Consider the following 25,439-nt stretch of genomic DNA (forward strand, 5'->3'; position numbering starts at 1 on the left):
ACACACACACGCCCACACCCACACATACACACACACGCCTCCCCCACACACATACACACACACGCCCACACACACACGCCCACACACATACACACACACACATACACACACATGCCCACACACACACACGCCCCCCACGCCCACACACACACACGCCCACTCACACACATACATACACACACAGACACACACACACACTCACACACACACACGTAGTTGCTTGGAAGTTGTCTCAAGGTTTCCACCAAACTAGGAATCCATTGATTAGGAACCACACCAGACTTGCTCACCCCGATAGAACTCAACTGCATTTAATTCTCGGGATGCGGAAAGGGCCATCTCTCCGTGTGAAGGAGATACACAGTGACATTGTAAAGCTTCCTCTTATTATCCGTTACCTCCCTCTCCATACAAGCAGCGGGGCTCTGCCACAGGAGGAGAGAGAGGAAAGGCAATTTACTCATCATGGTTATAAAGGTGAGGATTTCCAAAAGGCAGGACAAACCTAGAGCAGTGGCTCTCAACCTAAATGCCCCAGTCCTTTAATATCAGGTTGTGGTGACCCCCAACCATAAAATTACTTTGTTGCTACTTTATGACTGTAATTTTGCTACTGATAAAATCATAAGGTTAGGCTATTATAAACCATAATATCTAAGTTGCACAGACAGACTACACGCTGTGTGAGAAATGTAGCTAAAATAGTCAGAGCACACACAGAACCCAACACCGTCCAGTTGGCTGAGCTATCTAAAGGCAACTTTATTTCCCTATAAAAGTAAGTCTTCACGGAGCACGGACAAAATACATTTACTTGCCACCGTATACGGTGTATAAAAACATCCCACACACAGAAGAGAGGGAGAATGAGAAGAAAGAAAACAGGGAGGAGAGTGTGGGAGGAAGGGAATGGAGGAGGTGTGGATAAGTATGCATAAGTATTTAGAGCATATGGTCCTGGGTATTGGCCTCAAAGATAGCACCGGAACACATCTGAGACCAGACATCTCTGACCCATTTTTGGATCGTGGATGGCCTTTGTAGAAGGCTCTGGAGACCAGTTTGAGTGCTTTATTTTTTTTTTAGAAAGTTTGTGCCGTATTGAATCAAGGAAAATGGCATTGTTCAGAATCATCTCTGGGAGGTTTAAGATCTGGCTCAAAGGTCAAAAATGAAAAAGAGACTCCCACTTTGGGCCTAGAGCCAATGCTTTGACTTAACCACATGGCTTAGGATATGGAACGACAGCTTGTCAGGTTAAAGGTCAACAGATAGGGAACCTAGGTACTCAAAAACCCAAGACACAGACCAGCCCTTCAAGACAAGTATGGATTATGGGGCCAGAGCCAGATTCCTCCGGAAAGGTAGATGCTCAGGAAATGTGAAAGCTCATGGTACACCCTGGGCAAGACCTATGTCTGTATAGACAGTCACAGCTACCTGCCGTTATCTCTGGAAACCCTTCTCTGTGTGAGTAACTCTCTCCCAACTCCGAAGCACTGCCTCAGTTAAACAGGAAACTCACTCTAACTCTAAAGGGAGTTGTCACTTAGAAGTTGCTGCCTTCTAAGTGATAATCCACACAACAATGTGATTTATATGAGCATGTAAATTAGTGTACTTATCGGAGAATGACTTTGTGCATGGTCATGGGATACGCGCCATGAAAAGGTAAGCCAGTCACCAAGACGTTAGGATACCTCCTAAGTGCTGACGTCAAACAGTACATGTTTCACCAAGAGTTTCTAGTGGCTCCTGACCACTAGGAGGTAGGCTCAAGCAAAAGGAACGAAGAAAGCCCTTTGTCACATGACACAGGCCAAAGCAGATGCAAAAGGGGACAATGATAAAGCAATGCGAAATGGAAGATTGTAGCTAATTGTCTAAGCACTGGATGGTCATGGGATACCCCCAGGACCCCATAGGAAACAAAGTCCAGTGGTCCAACCTGATGCCAGACAAGGCTAAGAAGAGTTCCACGCATCCTTCCAAGAGTGGTTAGAACAGATATTTTAAAAGAGAATCAGTCCAAAGGTAATGCCCATGATCTGTGTCTCTCAGTGGGTGTCACCTAGATGGCCACTCTCTTCCCTCTGGTCGGGAGGGGGAGGAGAAATGGCTGTCCTTAATTGTTGCTTTGTTCGATTTATTAAATTCCAGGTCATTATCTAAAATGGGGGTAATCTCATTAGAATGTAGACTGCTCTATTATTTCTTGGGATGGGGTTAATTTCATATTTGCAGAGTCATAAAGTAAAGAGTCCAAAATCCAATTACAAAGGCTTAATTTCATAGCAACTAAAGAGAAACATTTCTATCATAAAGGAAAATAAATATTTCGGGACTTCGGGAGATGATTAGTCAGGGGCTGGGGGCCTGGGAGGAGGGGTCTCCATTACTGTCATTCAACTTTGCGTGATAATGCATCACACAGGGTTCCGAGTCTGCCGAAAGGAATAAATCGAATCAACAGAAGTCAAAGTAATCAGGGTAGGGTTGACACACTTCAAGAAAGGTCAGCCTTAAGCACGTTTTCCCGTCCTTAACTCAGTTACCATGTCATTGGCTCTGAGTTAGTATTCCTCTAGCCTGAATCTATAAAATGGATGTCTGCTGCGTGGCGCTAACTGCATTAGGACTAACAGGATTTATTTCACACCCTGTTATTTGTTATTCCTCGTAATTGTCCATGTGTCATGCTGGAAGACTGGGGAGGAAATGTGATTAAGCTCAGAGTTGAACAGCTAAATGTATATTAGCAAATCAATCTGAATTTGTGCATAACCCAATCACATCCCCCCTGGCCACGGGGAGGAAATTCATTTGCTTACATTATCCTTTAACTCAGTTATCCTTTGCCAGGATTAGTGGTGTAGCCACACGGCTTGGTGTTGGTACGGAAGTGCCACTGGATTCTAGAAACATCTACCCTGAGGTGGTCTTCTCCATATGTGTGATGTGACTGCTGCCCTCCAGAGATGGAAACTTCACTGGGAAGGACACTGCCTGCTTCCTTGCCTGGGGTCCCAACGCTTCATGATGGCCCTCCTCACCCTCTATCTGACCCCCTACATAAACCCAATGCCCTGGGCACAGCCAGCCTTCAGCTTCTGAAATAGTGATCCAGCCAGAGAGAGCTGGCTTCACATGGATGTTTGCAAAGATGCAAGGAGCTCTTGGGTGATTTAAAAGCAATCACAGATCCCACATCAGATATCAGCAAACACTCACTATCTACTACTCATGTGCTCTGAATCTGGGCTAGGCTCCGTGGACCCAGCCTTCTCTACCACCTACTGCACGGCAGTGTGTGGTGGTCCTAGTCCACTGAGGGTGACAGCAGCTCCTAAGGCCTCCTAACTGCCCAGCAGAGCCTTGGAGTGAGGAGAAGGCGGGAGGAGAGCCTGTGGGCTCTGACTTTGTTAAATGAGCTCACAGAGGGCTCGTTCCTTATGAACTCTCTTGATGCTGTGTTTCTGAAATTATATTGAATCTGTAAAACACCATAATGGCTTTGCATTGCTAATTCTAGAAGTTCCGCCCTATTACCCAGGGGCTAGATCTCCAATAAGATGCCTCTGGGCTACGTAGTAAACAAGACAAACTCGGAGCAAGACAGAACACTCTTCTCCACGTTGAATAGAAAGCTCCTTTCTGTTTCTCAGTACAGTCAGAGTGTAGCTCTCTTCTCTGTGGATCTGTGTGGTTTTCACTACAAACATCAGAAATAATTTTGTACCTAATAGAAAACCAAAGTCCTGGCTATGGTCCTTCCTTGTCCCTATCAGAACATGCAAATCCTGCCAACAAAAGCTTGAGCACGTGGAGCAGTAGGTCCATTCTTGGTTGCCAGGCTTATCATTTGAGTGGCAACCAAGTGGTCTTCGAAGCCCTCTGGATGCTTCTGCTTCAAACAGGAGAAAACTAGCTCGTACTCAGGTCTTACCCAGCACTAAATTTCAATGAATTCCTCTACTTTCTCTGGTGCTAGGTATTGGATCCTAGGGCCTCCCTTGTGCTGGGCAAGCCCTCTTCCACAGAGTCCCACCCAGCCCTCATTAGTTTTTGTCTTAGCTCACATTTTGGCACTAATACATCTTTCAAGACATTGGTCTTTCCTTTTCTGTTTATTAGTAATCTCCTTCACTCATTCTTTGCCCCATAGTTAAATCATTACTTGAGATCTCAACATCCATGAAGTGTATAATTATGTTCATAATGTTTTTTTTTCTCTTGAGCCCCTTGGAATGCTGTAGCTCTATCTTGTACTTTAGGCTAGGCAATGCGATAACAGGAGCGAGTCCCTCAAATGTCTGGCATGGACTCCGCAGAAAATTAGACACAAAGATGCAAACACCACACTCCTCACATTAAAAAGGGATAGTAGAGAGAGAAATATAGTTAAGCCTGTTCAGTTTAGATGTCAGGGCAATTTTGTGTTTTTTATAAAGTTGCTCAGTAATCAGCTATGGCAACCTCAGGAAACAAGAATATGTTTCTTTTGGGTTGTATCTCACAGAGAGGTGACAATTTCTGCTTAAATCTACAAGGGAATATTTACATTTGTGTCCTGTAGCTCAAACAGCATGAAACGAAGGAGAATTTTTTTTTAATTACCAGTTGATTGCTCAGCCATTAAAGATTCAGGCTCAAAATTGAAAAGACGAGTTAATTAATGTGTTGGTTAATTAAAATGGTAGCTGTTTGTTTGTTTGCTTGCTTGCTTGCTTGTTTACTTGCTTGCTTGCTTGCTTGCTTGTTGAAGCACAAGGTCTCCATACATTTACAGGTTTGGCTTTCCTGGACCTCTCTATATAGATCAGATTGGTCTTAAACTCAAAGATTTGCTTTCCACTGCATCCTGAGTGCCGGGACTAAAGGAATGTGCCACCACACCAGCCCAGCCCCAAAACAGAATTTTTTAAAAGGCACAAAAGAATAAAGAAAAAACAGCAAAAACTTATAAAAGGGTGGTAAATTAATATTGTATATACTTCTTTGACTACTTGAAGATAATTTGATTATTGGCAATATTACAAAAATAAATACCTCTCTTTACTGTACAAACGTGATAACACAGCCTCACTAGTCCATTGGTGTCCCTGCCCCCACAGCTTTGGCTGTCTTTAGTTTCCATTCTAGCTCACACACTCTCCTCTGTGAGCTCCCAGACCAAGTGAAACTTCTCTGGCCTCTCTTATCGTTCTCTTTCCACAGCCACCAGTACCCATCAGGTATCTACCCAGAGTACCCACCCACCACCTTCCCTAAGGTGTGATCTACACTCATGTATTATGAACGCTGGTTCCTACGATTTCAGATAGCAAGGGCTACGTCTCATTCTAATGTGTATCCCAGGCACTCTTGCCAGACCTGGCCATTGGTTGATGCTCTATAAGTGGAGTCAGCAGAGGACCTGTCAAGCCCCTACTAATTCATACCCACTTTCTTGATCTACAGTGGTGCCTGGTAGTTGCTACCTAGCCAAAGACTACATTTCCCATCACCCCCTGCAGCTGGTCAAGTCCTGCTGAAAAGTCTGTCCAAAGAAAACTGAAGCTAGAGTGTGTTGATTCCCAGCCTGAATGAGGATGTCTCATGCCATTCTTCCTAGCCCATCGTCTTCCCTTATCTTTCAGCTGAATTAGGTTCCTGCATGACAACTGTTCCTGAATTGCAATCCCAATTTTCATTGATTCATCATTTAAAAAGGGGAAGAAAGAAAAATTTAAGGTCAGATTTGGAGATGCACGTTTGGAATCCCAGCACTTGGGAGGTGGAGGCAGGAGGATCAGGAGCTCCTTGTTCAAGATCATCCTTGACCACACAATGAGTCCAAGGCCAGTCAGCATCTTGAGACCTTGTCTCAAGAAATTTATGTCAGGCAGCTAAGTATATGGGACTTATTTGTTATATCAGCTAAAACTGCCTGGCACAACTATCTCCCTATCCAGCACAACGACCCAGTGCATGAAGGAAGCTGAGTTGCTTGGCGCCTAGGTCTGAGAAAGCCAATCACAAAGGAGGACTTGACCTCACCTTGAGAAGATCCAGCTTCAGCTGCAGCTCCCCCTGAGTGGACGAACACAAAGCTCCCACAATGATGCTCATGTACTCCTCTGCATTGATGACTGAGAGCTGCTCCAAGATGCTGAGCGAGGGCCCCCGGTAGCACTCATCATCCAGGAAGATCTTGATGAAGGGCACCATGCCATGGTCTTTTAGGACAACTAGGGACAGGACAGACAGGACAGTGGCAGAGAAAGGCGGACCTTGGCACTGCAATCTGACCACAGGGAAAGCTTCCCCTTTCAACTCCCCAAGCCCCTTATGCTTGATCCTCTCTTTGGTCCCTGGTAAACCCACAGTGGGTTCATGGGAAAGAGAAATGTGGGTGCTAGAGAATTCAGAAGAAAAACCAATTTCCTCACTAGCGAGAATTCTATCTCAGGGAAGAAAAAATCCTTTGGCTAACATCTTCCCATAGGAGAAAGTTCAAGATAGGACAGAATAAATTCAAAGGACTTAGTATATGACCAAATGCCTAAAGTTAATGACAATATAATATGGTTTTGAAAAAAAGAAAGTTGTTTATCGAAATCTAGGTAATACAGCCCTGGGGTGGTCAACCTCATCCCTGAATCCATGACCTGCACCAATTTCTTATCCTCTCTGCCATGGTTCCTTGTCAATGATTTCTCTACTCTTTGAGAATTATGTACATTATATTTTGATCATATTATCTCCCCTCCCCAACTCATCTAACTACATACTCAATTTTATATATTTTCTCTACAAAACAAAGAAGGCCCAACAAAGCAAAACAGAAAACAAAACAAAACAAAACAAAATCACTAAAAATAGATCCTGACTTTTGTTGATGTTGTTGGCCAATATTCCTGAGCATGGGGCCTGCTCTGGGTGTTTTGATATATCTATTGTCACTCCAGTGAAAATAAAACTCACTTTTCCCTTTCCCAGCAGCTATCAATTGAGAATACTCCCTTAGTTGGGTTTAGAATTCTGTCTTCTACCTAAAGTTTATAGAACGTAAACAAGAACTTAAATTAGGGACATATTTAATTTCCCAGGTCTTTCCCTGGGGAGAAAATTAAAAGAATCTACTTATGGGCATGTGGATTCATTCTCATTGAGTAAAGATTCAGCATTGACTAGAGCCAAGAGCTTACTGTGGATTCGAGCCCTTCAGGTCCTGAGCGGTGACACTCAAGCCATGGCCACACCACACTAAGTGAAACCATGCTGGAAAGATTCTGAGCCTGAGCTCCATCTACTATTCACCGAATGTCTGAGAGTCAGCCTACAAGTGTGAACTCTAACGAGCACTTCCAGGCACCAATGTGCAGGCTTTCCCCCTGCTAAAGTGAAATAACAGGCTTTTGCACTTAGCATGGTCACCTTTTGAGGGCTTCAGTGCCCTTGGCACTAAGTCACCAAACCTGTTGACAGGACCCATTGCACCTGCTTCATGTCACGAAAAGGAATCCCTTTGTAAAAGAAAACCATGAGGGACTAACGTTTTTAGATTTTGCTCTGTGGTTTATAAAAAGCAATGAAGCAAGACACCGGTACTCTATACTTAGAAAGTAGGGAACGGGGTTCTGTGGCTTCATTAATTTAGAAAATGTTACATGAAGCATTTCTTTGTTATACAATATTAACAATATTGACCAAAGTGTCAATTTTGTGGACGGTCACCATCAACTGGCACATGGACATTAGCCACCCCACCGTGCTGACACTGACTGTCCCTTGAATGCCACCACAGTCCATGTTCTGTTGCAGATGACAGGGCGAGGTTAGAACTAGCATTACCTGCATTTCGAACAGAGCCTTGCAGAAGTGTGACCACAGTGCTCAGCATCACGTAGGTGAGTTCCCTCTCAGGATCCTGCACATCAGGGCTGCACTCTTTGTTTCCTGCCACATTTAAGAATCGATACATATCAGTACTAAGTCTGCATGGTACAATCCACAATCTCCTCCTTTGGGGTCCTACCTTCCTAAGGCAAATGGGAGTGCAGTCGTCCCATTAGACGGGAGCATACACCGCAATTCTGAAGATACAACCCTGAAAACCCTAACCTCACTGGTTCTCCAGCTTGAGCACATCAGAAATCTGGACATCCAAAAGACTGTGGAGCCCCTTGCTCAGGTCTGCTGGTTTAGACTTTGAATGAGACCAGGTAAGTCTTGTATTTAACATGGCCCCAGGTGAAGCCGATGAGCCTGTTGCAACAGCCCCTCTGAAAGAAGCACTCTCCTCTTAATGCCAAATCAGCCCTGACCTTCCCCTTCTAACCTGACACTCATGTCTAGAAGGAACAACTGCCAGCTCCTTCGCTGAGCTAAGAAGCGACTCAAGGGACTCTGGGACAGACAGACGGGCCACTAGATCCTTGAGGCCCAAGCCAGGCTGCTTAAATCCACTCTGATACCCAGTGCTGCAGAAGTACCAAAACAAATTGAGAATTGAGCTTCGATTTGGAGCATTAAGAACCAGTAAATGAACGAGAACAAGAAGAATTTATTTACCAGACACAGCGTGCGTAAGAATCAATAGGTCACATTTAAAAATTCAAAGCGCAAAGGAAAACTGGAAACATTAGCTCACAGAAAAAGCTAAACTCTTCTGGGAATGGTCATAAGCCTGGGGTCAGATCGAAAAGTGGATCCCGACATTAAGTTGTTGAAAGGCATTTTCTGTCTAGGGTGCTGTGTACTGACTCCCCTGTAAACACAAGGAAACCAAGGGAGCTGCTGTGTTAACTTCATGCAGAAGAGGATTGGAGGCAAGAAGTTAGCTATGGTTGAAATGGTTCCCCCGAAGCCCTGTGCTGGGAATGTAATCTCTAACTCACACAGTAATGGTATTTGCAGGTACGTCCTCGGGACATAATTGGCATTGGATGACATCATGAGGAGGAGTATATAAACTGGCAGAATTGCTCTGTCTCACCGAGTGATGATCTTTGCTGTATTGTACTAGAGCAACAAGACCTTCTCCATATGCTGGCACCATGACCCTGGACTCCCCAACCTCCAGAACCATAAGCCAAATAAACTTCTATTTGGGAAGATAGCTCTGTGGTAGCTCATTGGACTGCAAGTAAACTTCTATTCTTTATAAATTTTCTAGTCTGCAGTCTGTTACTATAACTACTTTGTTATAGTAACAAGAAAATAGTCCAAAACTACCAAGCAAGAGGAAGAAGTACAGAGCCACCTACTCCAAGGCTTGGTCTCTCTAAAGGCCTAGACAGAGGAAAGTATGCTGGAAACACATTGTCCTAAGTCCTCACCCTATTTGCAAACATTCTGGGTTGGACACTGTTCCTTCCAGAACTCCTGAAGATGCCTAGGCTCAACCTCCCTCAGAGCAATATTGAAATGATAGTGTTAACGTGTGCAGGAATTCCTGGACACCTGTTATGTGCCACACCCAACAGTGGGTGCCTTTCCCTTCATTCCTATGGGGCCTGTGTCATAGCCACTGTCGTTTTACAGGGGAGAAATGGTCTCATAGAAGTGAGTTGACAGCAGAAGACTGCCCTGCTTACAGCACAACTATGTTTCCAGCTGAGGCTGACAAGCTCTCACATTAACATGCTCTCCCTCAGCTTCTTCCTTTCCAAGAAGCAGAATACAGACACATTAGCAGTGTTGACTAAAGTCTGGAGTAGAATTCCAAAAGCATTTGGTGGCTGGGAGGAGCTCCTAGGCTTGTCCTGCCAGTGCAGCAAAAGGGAAGGAGAGAAGGGAAAGGCAGGGAGGCATAAGGTAGGCAGCTAGATCCCTGTGTCCTGCTGCCCCACCTCCAGGCTGGTCTCCCAAAGGCAGCAGGAAGTGACAGAGTTGAGCAAACCAAGAGGAACAGAGGAAAGAGACTTTGTGCCTTGTTTCTATTTGAAAATCACAGGAGGTGAGGATCTCAAAGCTCTATGCAAAGTGTGGGGCACAGTAAAGCAGGTGTATAGGTCATTTGGACTGAGAGGCATGCTGGGTCAGCAGGACTCTGGAACTCCACTCTGGGAGTTCCACAAGATAGGAGACCACAGGTCATACTTCAGCAAACCCCACAAGCACCTTCAAAGCCTAGGTCTCTGCAGGCCCCCAGTACCCCTTTGCTTTACTGAGGGATCACAGTCCCCTGGTGGGTTTCATCTCTATACCCAGTGAGGAGTAACTTAAGAATTCCATGAGTCCATTCCTGAAGTTCACATAAAGTGGTGTCTGTCTCTCTCATCTCTGGGTAAGACTTGGAGACTGCCTGTTCTTTGTGAAGCTATAACCCCAGAGCTCTTTTGTCTATCCATCACAATATGAGCCACACATTCGCACTCTCTGTTACCCTGCAAGGTGGTCAGATTGGCCCAGCCTGAATAGCAATGACCTCAGCCCATTTGCCCACCCCTCTGAAGTCACACCTGACTTCCTCATGATCTTGGCCTGTTTCCGTAGCTGGGACAGCAGCAGACCTAGTAGTCCCGAGTCCCGGAAGATGTCTGTGAAGAGCCGGTCACTGGCTGTGATCCTGAGGATGCTCCGCAAGGCCACAAGGGTACAGGAGAGCTCCGAGCTCTCCTTGATCAGACGCTGCACCTTAGCCAGGACCTCGTGAGGCACATAGAGCAGCTTGAACACCAGAGTCTCCAACAGCTGGAAAAAGTGCTCCTGCACTGGGGTTGGCTTCAGGGGAATGATCTCTGCAAACTGTGAGATGGGTTGCAGGGTCCACTCCAGCAGGAAGAAATTGCGAGGATTCCAGGCCCACATGGTCTTGATGGCCAAAAGCACTTGAATGCAAAGGACAGAATCACTGGCTCTGTGGAAAAGATTCTGCAGGACCTGGAAGGCCTGGAGATTCTTAACAGTCACTCCTGGGGAGGAAAAGCAAGAGTTCTGCAAGTTAGCTCCCTGCCGGCCTGTCTAGAAATACATCCTTGAGCTATCACAAGGGTTCAGCATGTAATGATTCTCTTGTTTAGTTCCTGTAAGTGCACATCTTAGACATCTAGGAATCTTCAGCCACTATGACGGGGAAAGGGCTGCATCTGCATTCCAAAGACTGGCAACTGACTAAGCTTTCCAGTCATGACAACTCTGAACCAAAGCGTGCTCATGAGGGCAAGAGCCACACAGGGTTTCCGAGGGGCAGCACGGGGAAAAAAAGGAAGCAAGAGTCTCACTAACTGCCCTGTTTGTGGCTACACCTTAAGCATTCCTTGAGGATTTGGGGGGTCTACTGAGGTAGATAAACATATGTTATCAGAAATAATCCAACCAGTTTCTCCTTGCTAAAATCGAGATAGATGATTGGTCCACCTTATGTTTCCACAGAACAAAGCTGGACCAGGAGATTTGGGGTTTATCAACTAGAATCAAGTGATGCTGTAGATGGCTGTTCAAAGTCAGATTTCCATCTAGACAGCGGAAAGGATGCACCTTCATTGACCAGTGGGCTTTCTCTTCTACCCTTATTGTCTCTCACCCCAGAATACCTGGTTCAAAGCTCCTGCCTGTATGTATTTCTGCCTTGGATTTGCTAAAACTTTGAGGCTCTCTGCTGCCAGCCATCTCTGATCCTCTTTGTCTAGGTTCTGCCTAACACTCTTCTCTAGCTGGTGCTTGCAGCATTACAGCTCCTGCCTCTCCCCACAGCTCCTAACTTCCTACCCCGGCTAGCATCTCCAGATCTACCCAGCTGTCTCAGACCACTGTTTCTTCCCCACTTGGTACTTTGTTCCTTCAAACTCTTCCCTCTCCTTTCAACCTAGATGACTCACACTTAGCCTTCAAAAATTCCCTCAGCAGGATTCCTGACAGACCCACTCGAGGCAAGGCATGTGCCAGTCAAGCAGCCTGTGGTTTGATATATGTGTGGCAGTCTCTGCAGAAGGTTTTAGAGCTGACACTAGTTGTTCACATTAGCACCCAGTAGGGGGCAGAGCACCTGCTGCTCAGAAAGCATCAGTGTGCCCACTGGTATTCTCAGTTCATGTTCAGCATCCTAGGAAGAAAAATCCACTGACTCTGAGCCTAGGTGGCTGAGTCAGGCTCATCACTCTCCATTACACAAGCAGATGGTACAGGCTAAGTCACCCCTAGACAGGGGTGGAATTCCAGAGGCTGCCTCCCTTACTTGATAAGGGTTCAGCCTCTGTTAAGCAATATTTCCTCCACTTGCCACACAAAATGAACTTTTTTGTGCAAAGCCGAAATTGCACAGGTAGAAAGTAGATTAAGGGAAGATCTAATATCCATGGGCCTAGGTCATGTCTCCAAAGGTCAGAAGCCTCAGACCTTATGACAAATGCAAATGGACTCAGAGACCAGCATAGCCTGGTCAGGACATCATACTGGCTCTCCAGTTACCTGGAGACACAGTGAGGACCCACCAGAAGCCTCCTGATGGAACTTGAAGCCTTCAAGCTGAGGATAAGTGACGCTGTCAAACACCTTCAGCTCTGACCTCCCACAGGTTGTCAGCCACATCACCAGCTCGATGAGCTCCTCCAGATGGGGTTCCACCACACCCTGGGTCAGCCCGTTATACCTGCAGGACAAACAGGGTCAGCTCCTGGATGGAACAGCTATGTGTGTGTACAGTGCTCCTCACAGAGGCCAGAAGAGGATGCTAGAGCTCCCCAAACTGAAGTTACTGGTGGTTGTAAGCCACCATGTAGGTGTTTGGGACTGAAACTGGCCCTCCACAGTGGCATAGGTTCTTAACCACTGAGTCATCTCTCTGACCCCCAAAAGTTCCCTCTCATCATGTGTGTGCTCTGTAACTTCCATTGCCATTAGTCATCTGTGGCCTCCAGCAACTGGAACTTGGGTGTAGGTTGCTTGATAAAGTGCTTGTCTAGTATTCAGAGGGACCTGGTTTGGATCCCTAATACTGCAAAGGACCAGTCGTGGTGATGTTTACCCATAATCTTAGAATTCGAAAGCTGTGTACAGGAGTATCAAGATCATTCTTGATAATATATAGAGCTTGAGACCATCCTGAGTTATGTGAGTTACATGAGACCTTATCAAAATAAAATATAATATAAAATAAAATGACATTTCTAAACACACACACTGAGAAGGAGAGGGAGATCAGAAAAGAATTCCAGAAATTAAAAAAATCATGCCTTAAACTAATTTGTTATAATATGGCTACATATATAAATATTGAATTTTGCTATTAACTATTGTTATTAGCCTCTTACTGTTCCCAATTTACAAATTCAACATTGATTATCAGTATGTATGCATCAGATTCTGTAAGATTTGTATTGCACATGCCCACTGGAGCTCTTCAGAGCAGACCACTCTCTGTCAGTAAGCAGAGACTGCTACACAGAGGAACCTGTGAAAGACCAAAGCCCTGTTTAGAGGAAGGCTGCTTTCTGTGGCTGGATTCCCAAAAGGCATGAATTTAAGGGGTTCACAGAGCAAAGGGCACCCCCAGAATGGAAGATTCGATATTTCCTAGAAGGAAAAAGAAAACTCAGACCGCATGGGAAAGATGTGCATTTCTGTAGTCTTCCTCACACCTAGCCTGTGGTGGACATGTACATTTCTGTCGTCTTTCTCATGCCTCGCCTATGGCTGATACCTCCAGAGTTTATCTGATACTTTGCTCTGCTTACAGGGCAGAGGGGCCCTGGAGTCTCTGTCCAGCTCTTGCCTTCTCAGATCAGGAGTGAATGAAGCATGGCTCCTGGGAAGGCAGACAAGAAGGGATTGAGCCAAGCAGCCGCTTCCTCACACTGTCTTCTATAAGAAACCTAATGCCCATCCATCGACCAGAAGAAACTTGTAGAAAATGCTACCCAGGGCACCACAGTGGGCACAGTCATCTGGCCACTAGCCAGGCTGCTTACTGTGCAATGATGGTATATACCCAAAGAAACACTTATTCTTAGCACCCTTTTGAAGGATGCCTCCTTTGAAATAGACTCTGCATCGACAGCCTTCAGCTTCTCTCATCCAAATCATCTCCAGTGTATCTGAGGCATGCATCGGTCATGCCTCATGCATCTTCAAAAGACATCGCTAAGGTCCACTCCATTGAGGAGAAGCCAAGCAAAGTCCAAAAGAATATGCCTAGCCTTGCCCTGAAGCAGCTTCCTCAATTTAAGTGAAAGAGTTTGGGCCACAAAAGGATTTCTTTTATTTCCATCTAGTGCCCATGCTAATACCTAGGCACCCATCCCCTGAATACAATAAGCCAGAATAAAAATTTGGTCCAGCCCCAGATACACAGTGTCTTTTCCACAATTTGTGGGTCTGAGAGAGACCTTCAGATGAGAGTTGATCTCAGAAACTACAAGCAGGGGGCAGACATGTGAAGTAGCCAAAGGAAGGAAACTTGCTGAAATGCATTCCCAAACTGGCGTTTCCCTAGACTACGGTACTTAGCCCTTCTGTAATGGTGTGTACTTAGTCCTTCTGGTGGATTTGCGATGGTGTGGAGCAGAACAAGTCAAAGGACAGCTTTATTGGGTGGTTACCTATCAGTTCTGACAGTGGTGGAGAGCTAAGGTTGGCGCACGGTTCCCACACAGCCCTCCAAACACTGAGGCAGGGTAAACACCAACAGATCGCGGAAGGATTCTGAGAGGCACATGAGCTCTACGAGGTGGAACACGCTGATGGTGTTTGCCACTTGGTGGACTTGATGAAGTGGCTATTATGGTCACTCATTGATTCCCTAAAGAAGGCCTTCCTACATCTATCTGCACGTTCAGTTACTGCTACCAGGAAGGGGGTCTTACTAGCCATGCTCTTAGGAGCCTTGAACTTCATAACACACGCTTAAACACTCTTGCTATCTCTCTTCCACCAAAGCTGCAAGATGATTCTGAGCCCCACAGCTTGAGGGGTGCTGTTTCTCTCCCCTCTCACCAAGCCCCACAACTTACCGCAGCAGTACCTTGAGGAGAAGAGGGTAACCCTCCCCGTTCTCAAACTCCAGGAGCAGCGCAGAGGAGATGGGGTAGGAGTCTCTCACAAAGTTCAGGATGAGGCTCACAGCCTCGCTCACCTCCGGCGCGGGGAGAGTGTCTGCCAACTTGGAGAGGTTCTGAACTGAGAGCCGGACACAGTCCGCAGCTGTGGGAGGGGAAGCACGGCCCTGCTGAGCCAGGAAGCAGCGGGATCTGCTGCTGCTGCTCCTCGCTCTCCCCACCATCTACTTCCACTTGAACTTGCACAGCAAGACTTGCGGGATTATACTTTGAGGCTATTTTCTGTAGGCTCTTAGATTCAAGAATCGAATCCCTGCGACAGGTGCCATCCTGAGAGCAGCTGACATGGGTGGGGGTGGGGCAGTCTCTTAGCTCCTCCTTCCTAGAATGTAAGAGAGCCCTGCCCCCCAACCCGGGCTCTAAATACTGAGATGCCATGTAAGGCCAGAGCACTGGGGAGAGCCTTAAGAAGCATCATGGAGCCAAGCATGGAAAGTTGAGAAAAAAAATCAGCTTGAGGAGAAGTCCTAGGAAGGAACAGTGGGTGAGTCCAGAGGTGGAAGGCAGCAGAGCGGATGTTTCAGAAACTCAAGAAGCCAGGGCACTCAAACAGAGGCCAGAGCTGTGGGGAAAGGAGAAGGTGGGCTCTATTCATGAAAAACCTGCCATTTCTTCCTTCCTCCCTCCCTTCCTCCTTCCCTTTCTCTCTCTCTCTCTCTCTCTCTCTCTCTCTCTCTCTCTCTCTCTCGCTCTCGCTCTCGCTCTCGCTCTCGCTCTCTCTCGCTCTCGCTCTCTCTCTCATCACCTGGAATGGTGGGAAGTCAAAGAAAGATACAAGTCAGAAGAGGGATGCCCTCAGACTGGAGACTCTTTTAAGTGGCAGGAAAGTTGCAAAAGTGGGAACCAAGAGGATGCAGGATCAGACTCTCAGCTGTGAAGGACTCAGAAGAGCCTGAAGTGAGCCCTTTGAGCCCCATGGTGTCTCCTCCAGGGGCTGATTTACAGTAAGAAAAGAATCATGTGGTGCTTTCTCAATTCTAACTAGTAGATTAAAAGAAGACAGATCACAGGGCACGTATTTGTGAACATGCAGGTGATAATGGCAGCCCAGAAACCCATATGAGAGCCCATTCTGTGGCATCAACCCAAGAAGAGAAATGTTGTGTTTCAAGATGACTGCTGTGCCCATCCGGGAGAGCTGAGATGGTGGGCAGGGGGGATGGGAGGTGAGTAGAGATAAACACAAGCCTTAACATGTCCTTTTTAAAGCTGTGCAGCCTCAGAGGTCTCCATGCTTATCTGAAGCATTATCTGGGTCCTGCAGTGGCAGTGGATGCTAAGGAGGGCCCCCGAGGTAGCTAATGTGATTGACTCACAGAACATTTCATTTCGAATAAAACCCAAGTGTTGGATGAGATGCAGAGGCCAAGTGCTGTAGACTAGAGGCACTGCATGTATGTCATGTATGTATTCATGTGTGTCATATATGTGTGCATGTATGTCATGTATGTGTGCGTGTGTGTCATGTACGTGTACATGTGTGTCAAGTATGTATGTATGCATATATGTCAACACCCCCTGGAAACCAAGGCAATGCAAGGCAAGCAACACTATCATTCTGCCTGCCTTATAGATGAGGCAGACCGGATAGCTCTATGGCTATGGATCACTCCGCAGAGCTGGAACCCACAGAGTCTCTAGCCTTCACCCCTTACATGCTCCCTAACACAGGCACTAAGATGCAGGAGTCAGACATCTTCTTGTTTAGAAACAGTTTATCAAGATCTTCTACCTGTCTCGAGCTCCACTTTCCCCATTCCAACATCTGTCTCCAAGAAGGTAGTGATGTAATGAGCAAGCCAGCCCCGCGTGCTGTCTGTGTGGGGGTCCGCAGGTGGTAAATGAGTCCCCCTTTCCTCCCTCCTCCAGTGAAGCATCAAGAGGAAGAATGCTCACAGTTTCACAAATGGGGCCACATAAGATAGGATCCTGTACTGAATAAGTTGTCTATCTCTTCTTTCCAGGAACCTGCACTTATGGCGACAAAGACAATGGGCCCTTGAGCTTTGCTCTGAGCTAAAGGAACCCCTTGAGCGACCTGCAGCCTACACCTGGTCTCCTGGAACCTACTTCGCAGATATTGGATGACGCTGGGGCTCTGGGCCTTGGAGATCGCCCGCAGCACACAGAAGGTAGGCTGTTTCCAGAAGAAGCAGCTGTGTTCCCTCAGACAGGTGGTGGCGATCAGTAGAGACTGGAGCTCGCTTCCTGAGAGAAGTCCCTCCAGACCCTGAGACTCGCTGCAAATGTTTAACAACATCTAGGAGGGATACAAGACAAGGACATTCTGGTTAGGAGGGGTTCTCCTATAGTAGCTTGCTCCCTGCTTCTCTGGAGCTCTGACAGTCATGCCTCAGTTGAAGGAACTGGCTAGTGTGCATGATCATCCTGCCTCCCCAGCTAGTGCTGTCCACACAGCCAGCTAGGGAAGGAGCATCCCATTTCTACTTACAAACACAACTTCCTGTAAAGCAAACGCCTCTTGAGCATACCGAGAGGGTCCCACTGGGTGGGTCGTGAACAACCATCTCGGTCTGTGTGCCGGTGCCCTATGCTGCTCACACTGTGACGGATGACATCACCTAGTGATGGTGCTCACACAGTGATGAGTGACATCACTGTGTGATGTCACACACTTCTCAGAAGTGATGTATCAAGTGGCATGTGACTGGGGAAATTGTTGGCTCCAATTTTCCAAGTGGGACATAGGGGAAAGACCCAAAGAAAGGCACATCCAGAGGCCAGGGAGGAGGTGGATCTTGAGAGCAAAGGTGGAAGGAAACAGGGGCTGGGGCAGGAGGGGAGCCACGTTGGGGAAGGACGCCACTCTTCACAGAGAGCACAGGGGAATGAAGATGTTGCTACATAAATGCCCCAAAGAGAACAAGGGAGAAAAATCATCTTGCAGCCAACCCCGACGTTGCAGAGTGGAGATGGAAAACCGTTCCTGGAAAGGTCAAGGTGCTTGGGAACTATGACTGAGAGAAGAGTCTGGCCCTTGCAGAGCAAGCTCAGGGAAGGGGGTCAGGGGTCGGGTCCTGCTAGCTCACCTGCACAAACATCCTCTGCCCTTGAACATCACTCTCCAAAAGCTCATCCTTTTCCACAGGAAAAGCGAAGAAGAGATACAGGCACTGAAGGAGCAGGGCCGGAAGCCCTGAATCCACCACTCTGCCCAGTGTCTCCTAGAGGGGAAAGTAAGTCACACACAGGTAACCACAGGCAGCGGGAACTCTGACATGCATCAAGCCCCACATCTGTAGAACTGTAGGCAATCCACTTCCCCTCTCTGCATTCCATGTCCTCAATTGGGAAATGTTTGTGATCGTGGGACCCACCTATGGTCTTCTGCTCCTCTGTAAGGTGATGCGCTCCCTCCCCTTTAATGGAGCCCTGACTTTTCTTGACTTCCTTGGGCAATTTGTCCCTTCACTGCTTCAGGGCCGACTGCTTCTGTGGACATAAAGTCCCCACTTAGACAGCAGACAGGTCCCCCCTCAGGGGCAAACACTTGAGTATAGGTCAGGGGTTACCCTTGCAGCTAGCATCTATGATAAGTCTGTGAAACTGCCCCGAGGAGCCATGACAGGTTATGGCAGCCCAGCTCCACACAAACACCCAAATGCCTTCCTGATGCTTTATGCTGAGGGCTGCTGCCCCCTACAGGTCACTTGCTCCCTCCTATTCCCTCTTCATCTCTTGGCCTGTCTTGCAAGGGTCTCTGGCCATTTCTGCTGCTGATTCCAACTGTCAGGTTCCCAAGAGGAAACTAGCCTCTCATCTACCAACCACTCAAGAGGAGGCTTAAGAGTCTCATTTCCATAAAGAGAGGACACAGCCACAGCCAGCATGGGGCACAATTCACTTAGGACAAGGGCCAAGAGTTATACCTCATTCCAGTTGGACCAACTTGGAAGCACCATGGAGCCCAGAGCAGGAGCTCTAGGGGCAATGGACTAGATTTCTACACAGGAAGCCAGCCTTCTCCATGCCTCCATGCATCTCTAAATCCAACTCAGGGACCCTGGGATCACTAATTGGCACCATGCACAGGATACACCCAACCTAACCCTTACAGGTAGGGAGTGGTTGATAAATTCCGACATAAATGTTCTCACACTGACCATATAAGAGAGGCCTGACTGGGCTGGAGAGATGGCTCAGCAGTTAAGAGCACTGACTGTTCTTCCAGAGGTCCTGAGTTTAATTCCCAGCAACCACATGGTGGCTCACAACTATCTGTAATGGGATCTGATGCCCTCTTCCCAACTTCTAAAGTCAGAAATACAATACAACCAAGTGGTAGAAGTGAACTGATTCTCATGTGGTTACACACAGCTTGTCCATTGAGAAGGCAGGGCCTCAAGCCTGAACCTCAGGCCATGAAGTCCATGTGTATCATCAGAAAGGGAAAAGGGAGTTGATTATGAGTCTGTGAGGAAAGGGGACAGGTCATTACCCTGGACCTTAGTTCTCCCTGTCCACAGAGAAGGAGCACCTGGGAACTCCTGCGAGGCCTGGAACTCACCGAGTCTGTACCCGTGAGCACATACACCGACTTTAGGAGCAGGTTACCATCCTGATCCGCGTCACTCTTCCACTGCAGTAGCTGCCCAGCTGCAGCCCGGGCTTGCTCTGCAAGATGCCAAAAGCTGGTTGGTGACTCATCCTATCCACGAGGCTCCAAAGACCTCCTCTTCCCTGAAGATGTGTCTGTCCTGCTGCAGAACACATGTCTCCTTGCCCATGTACCTCAGGGCTAAATGAGAATGTCCCAAACATGACTCTCTTCCAGGTTAACAGCCCTGGAGGGGGTGGGGTTTATTACCCACCCAAGTCACCGTAGTTCCCTACTGCAATGAGTAATAACTAAGCCTCCAAAACTGGACCCCTACAATCCACTTTTCACCTCACTTTTTGTATCACCCAACACCTTACACTGCTGAAGACTCAGCAAGCTATGTTAGTCTTAAGCTTCCTTCCACCTGCAATTCCTTCTGTCCCTCAGCCCATATCCCCATGACACACAGCCAGCCTCCATGGGCCGGTTCACATGGTTGGAAGAACGCCTATCAGACATTCCAATAAAAGGTGCATTCTCAAGCCTCAGTGTCTTTACCAGACCAAGCTCTCCACTGAACATATGGGTCCTTCCTTCTCTGACCCCGGGACAGTCTCCAGATACCCAGAATGGGTATCTGTGTATCTGTGTGTATCTGTGGGGTGTGTGTGTGTGTGTGTGTGTGTGTGTGTGTGTGTGTGTGNGAGAGAGAGAGAGAGAGAGAGANAGAGAGAGAGAGTGACAGAGAGAGGGGGGGAGAGGGAAAGGGAGAGGGACTATGTGCCTCTGCTTGTCTGTGTCTGTGTGTCTCTATGCATGTATTTGTATGTAGTATCTGTCAGTAGTATCTATATATGTGTATGTATGATGTACAGTTCTGTGTGTGCCTCTATATGAGATTCTGCATATGTACATATACTTTCTGTTTATGACCTGTGTCTCTTCTATGTGTATTTTTGTGTGTAAATATTTATGTATAGTTTCTATGTGGGGTGCAGTGTGTGCTATGTGTATAGTGTGACTGATAGTGTGTTTCTGTTTGTGCAGATGATATGTGATTAGGGGCTGAATGGGCGGTAGGTAGAGAATGATTATTTATGTGCATATGTGGAAAGCACTTTTTGTTTGGGTTTATGTGTGCAGTACAGAGTACATGACTGTGAAATATATCTATGTGAAATAGTGTGTGTGCATGTGCACACATGCACACATGTGTGATACAAATAAGCATCGGTGTAGTGAAGTATTCATGTTCAGTGTGGTGTTCAGAATGTATGCAATGTGTATTGTATGCCTATGAACATCTCTGCATGAAATTTTTGTGTTTTGTGTCCATGTGTGCAATGCGACTGTGTATGGATGTGGATGAAATCTGTCTGGCATGACTGTGTGTGTGTGTGTGTGTGTGTGCACTCGCACGCACATGCTCTGTGTGGTGGGACTGCATGTGCCTGTGTCACAGGCTCCACCCCTTGCTATGTCCCTCCTTTTTTCCCAAGTCCATGACTCTCTCCTTTCAGAAGAGAGCAGAGAGAAGGAGGCAGGTGAGTCTGCAGCCTATTTTGTCCTCCATCCTCACTCCCGAGCCTCTTCTTTTACCTGCGGGCTTCCCAGCAAGTGCCTGTTGTATTTCCTGGGCAAGTTGGTCAGACACATCTTCTGCCAGCCTTTGGAGACTTCGAAAGCAGATAATACCCACAGAATGTTCCCAAGCCTGAAAGGCAACAATCAGACTCCAATTAGAGAGGGTCGTGCAACAAGCCAACCATGAAAGTCACCTGGCCTGCCTCCAGCCAGCCAAAGGCTCCACTCCCACCCCAGGAATGACCAAAAGTTTGCCTATCATCCACTGTGATGGTTAGCCTTGGCTGTCACTTGGCAAGATCTGGAATCGTCACAGCACCTTATCTTTGTGCATGTCAAGGGATTGTCTACACTGGGTTAACTGAAGCAGGAAGACCCACATAATTTGGGCATCATCTCTCAGTTTACTCAACCCAGGCTGAATAAAGAGGGGAACTAGGCAACAGCATCCCCTCTCTCTGTCACTTTATCTGTCTCTCTTTGTCTCTGTGTCTCTGTCTGTCTCTATCTCTATTTCTCTGTTTCTCTCTGTCTCTATCTCTGTCTGTTTCTCTCTGTATGTTTCTGTGTTTCTGTCTCTCTGTCTCTGTCTATTTCTGTTTCTTTCTGTCTCGCTGTCTCTCTCTCTCTCTCTCTGTGTCTGTCTGTCTGTTTCTCTCTGTCTCTGTGCCTCTGTCACTCTGTGTTTCTATCTCTCTGTCATTCTCTTTCTCCCTGTCTCTCTGTCTCTGTCTCACTCTCTCGCTCTCTGTTTGCTGACTGGAAATGCAATGTGGCCAGCTGTTCCATGTGCCTGCTGTCATGACATGCTGCTATGATGGGCTGTTCCCTGGAACCATGAGCTACAACACACTCTTCCATTTCTGATATATTAGATGTGGAGGATTTGTGAGCTAGGTTTCGAACTAAATGTTGCATGGGGGCTGAATTTTTTGTTTTGTGTTTTAAATTTTCTATTCTGTAAGTGGTGAGCTAACTGGCAAAGGATTGCAAATGGAAGGAGATATGATAATGCGTTAGAGCTTTGGTAAAAACAACAAAACTGCTGATGGCTATTAGACACAGTACGTCTTCAACAAATATTTGGCAAGAACATTATTACAAGATCTACAATAATAATGATGGCCAAGTGCATAACATGATGGTCTTATTTTCACTAACACTCTTACTAGCCTTTGAGGTTGGCACTACTTTTAGACACACTTCGAAGAAATGGAGTATGATGGTTAGTTTTAACTTGCCACAACCTTGAATCAGCTGAGAAGAAAGCCTGGATGGAAAAGTTTATAATCGTGTTGGCTTGACTAAACAAATCTGTGTGGGGTTGTATGGGTTGTTAATTGATATAGGGAGACTCCATCCATAATGGGTGGCACTATTCCCCAGGCTGGGGTCTTGAACCATGTAGAATAAGATGGAGCTAAGCATAAGCAAGCAGGCATCATGAGTGTATCCATTCTCTCTGACCTTGACAATAGATGTGATGTGACTTAAGTTATTTATGTTCATGCCTTGACTTCCCCTTAATGATGGACTGCATCCTGGAATTATGAGCCAAGCAACCCCTTTCCTCTCCATTGCTACTTTTGGTCAGGGCATGTTATCAGAGCAACAGAAATGAAGCCAGAATGATGAGAGTGAAGGAGAGAATAAGCAAGGGAATCTGTTAAGATGCAGCCTCAAGAGTTAAGCTGTTTCAGAGGGGCATGGTGGTGCACACCTGTGGTGCCAGCATTCAGGGGCTGAGGCAAGAATATAGTAAGTTCAAAGTATCATGTAGCCTGGGCTACACGATACTGTGTCTAGGAAGGAAGGAAGGAAGGAAGGAAGGAAGGAAGGAAGGAAGGAAGGAAGGAAGGAAGGAAAAGAGAGGAGAAGAGAAAAGAAAGAAGAGAAGAGAAGAGAAGAGAAGAGAAGAGAAGAGAAGAGAAGAGAAGAGAAGAGAAGAGAAGAGAAGAGAAGAGAAGAGAAGAGAAATAGAAAGAGGAGGAGTTGGATTCGGATTATTTCATCCACAGAGAACCTAACCAGGTAGCCTTTTCATATCCATGACCATGGCAGTTACCACCTGGACTCGGTCACTCAGACATGTAATCTCTAGATGGGAAGCAATCCTTTAATCTTGGAATTTCTGAGGTAGGGTACTGTCCTTCCCTGGGACCATGAACTCTGTGGTACAAACTTTCAAATAAATTCCTTACCTCCTCCCTCAACTCCCAAGCCCTTCAAAGACCAATTTTCAGGCCATTGACTCTGGAGCATGGATATTGTCTCGGGAGCAGTGGGACTCCTGGAGGCACGCGACAATAAAGCAAATAGGGCCACTGTGACTTGAGCAGTAATTGTACTCAGAGCCAGGGCTCCCAAGGCACAGCTTCTTCCTGGGACTGTGATGGGCGCTTTCTCCAGGCTGCCTTAGCTCTTTCAAGGCCGCCAGGGTGCCATTTGATGCACAGAGCCAATCATTCGCTGAATGGTACCACAGAGACCCCCAAAGAGTTAAAGCAGCTTCCAAAAGGCCCTAATTTTTCCCAAACTGGGACTTGCATGCTGAGAAAATATTGCTCAATATTTTAAAAAAAAATCTTTTATTTACTAACATTATCTAAGCTGCACCATCATGCCTCGTGGCTGTCCCTTCTCTTCTCAGGCAAGAAAGGAAACAATGCTATGATCTCCAAAGGGAAATAAACAAAGACAGACGCTCATGTGGCAATGGGAGGAAACCCCAGCTGCTCAGGACAAAAAGTGTGGTTGCCTTTCCTGCCTGACCATGATATTATTACTCTCACTGTGGTCTGAGAGGTTGGCCTTTGAGTTTCAACCGTTCCTGGGGCTTTACATGAGACTTCCTGCTTAGTGTGGCACTGTGGACAACCACTTTTATAAATTAAAAACAAAAGTAAAAGTGCTATGGCAAAGCTTCTGTTAAAGTAACAAAGCTGCAGTTTCCCTGAAGTGAGAGTAAACCAGGGTCGGTCTCCACTGCCAGGTAGAGTAGACTCGGGAGTGAGGTAGGGCAGACGTTGACATCCTGTATCCCCTCTAGAAATCACACTAGAAAATAATTGTTGGTTAGTTCTGCTATTATATTCAGTGGTACTTTTCTTTCTTTCAGTACCAGAAGACCTACTTTTAAAATGATCATATTTATTGATACAGAGTCCATTGGATTGGTAGTTAGCTTAAGAATGAACATAGCAGACATGAACCCATGTGTACAAGGTGCACACACACACACACACACACACACACCCGGAGGTAGGATGTGAACAAGAAGGAGAATAACCATATTCCTGCCCACACAGCTCTTTACTTGGGACTGTCTAATCTTCCTGCTACTTGGCAGCAACACTCTACACTCGAGAATCCCAGAACTCCAACTGACAGGGAGCTGCCACTGGAGTCTCCTGAGTGCTGTGCCTAGAAATGTTTGCCCTCCCTACTCTTATATTCAAGCCACCAAAACTCTCCTAGATTCAAGAAGAAGGTTGTGATAAATGCGATGTGGAGCCTAACAGATATATCTATAATACAACTCCCACACCTATGGCTCAAGGATCATTGAAGAAGTGGAGGAAGAAAGACTGTGAGAACCCAAGGATTGGGGAGTCTTCTGTAAGATTGTGTCTTCTAATAATGTTGGAAGGTACATGAAGTCTCACCAATAGGACTCGGCAAACATGAAATGAACAAGAACACAGCAGTAGAAATACTAATGTGAACAAGGAAACAAAGAGGTTTCAACCATGAAGAAAGAACTATAGGCAACTAAGAAGGAGAAACCGTCCTCCCAGGGAAAGGGCATACACTTGGTTATCCAATACCAACTGGTCAGTCTTTCAAATACATAGAGAGAAATAGTATTACACAAACTGAGCAGGTTATATTTATGTATTTAGGAAGGTGTGTGTGTGTATATATTTTAAATTGGTGCACAAAAGCTTTTGTTGAAATTAAAAAAAATGGTGGGTGTGCGTGTGTGTAAAAACAACAAATAATGAAAGATGAGGCCATAAATCTGAAAGATCAAGGAGGGGGTACATGAAGACTATACAGAGAGGCAAAGTACAGGGAAAATGATGTAATTATAATCTCACAAGTCAAAAGAAATATTTTTAATAGAGAAAGGAACATAGGCCTTCCTTCTCACATGGAGGAGTGTGAGACCATTTACAGAATCCCCAGCCTACCACGTCCACACATCTCCCTTTTCTCCAATGTACCTCTCCAGTTCCATACACTGAGGAATT

General features: G+C 46.4%; 1 protein-coding gene across 4 annotated transcripts in view; it reads right to left on the minus strand.

The window, feature by feature from the left end:
- Positions 1–25,439, minus strand: part of Wdfy4 (WDFY family member 4) — a 218,847-nt gene that overhangs the window by 169,529 nt on the left and 23,879 nt on the right. For all 4 annotated transcript variants that reach the window (XM_029469142.1, XM_029469139.1, XM_029469140.1 and 1 more), the window contains exons 3-11: positions 21,202–21,316; positions 19,570–19,676; positions 18,092–18,226; positions 17,112–17,301; positions 14,937–15,126; positions 12,420–12,577; positions 10,449–10,901; positions 7,837–7,941; positions 6,040–6,230 (exon numbers count right to left, since the gene is read on the minus strand). In XM_029469142.1, the coding sequence (XP_029325002.1) occupies positions 6,040–6,230; positions 7,837–7,941; positions 10,449–10,901; positions 12,420–12,577; positions 14,937–15,126; positions 17,112–17,301; positions 18,092–18,226; positions 19,570–19,676; positions 21,202–21,316 (1,644 nt within the window). The remainder of the gene's footprint in view (positions 1–6,039; positions 6,231–7,836; positions 7,942–10,448; positions 10,902–12,419; positions 12,578–14,936; positions 15,127–17,111; positions 17,302–18,091; positions 18,227–19,569; positions 19,677–21,201; positions 21,317–25,439) is intronic.

Source organism: Mus caroli, chromosome 14, assembly GCF_900094665.2.
Source record: "Mus caroli chromosome 14, CAROLI_EIJ_v1.1, whole genome shotgun sequence".
In the NCBI taxonomy this organism is placed as follows: domain Eukaryota; kingdom Metazoa; phylum Chordata; class Mammalia; order Rodentia; family Muridae; genus Mus; species Mus caroli.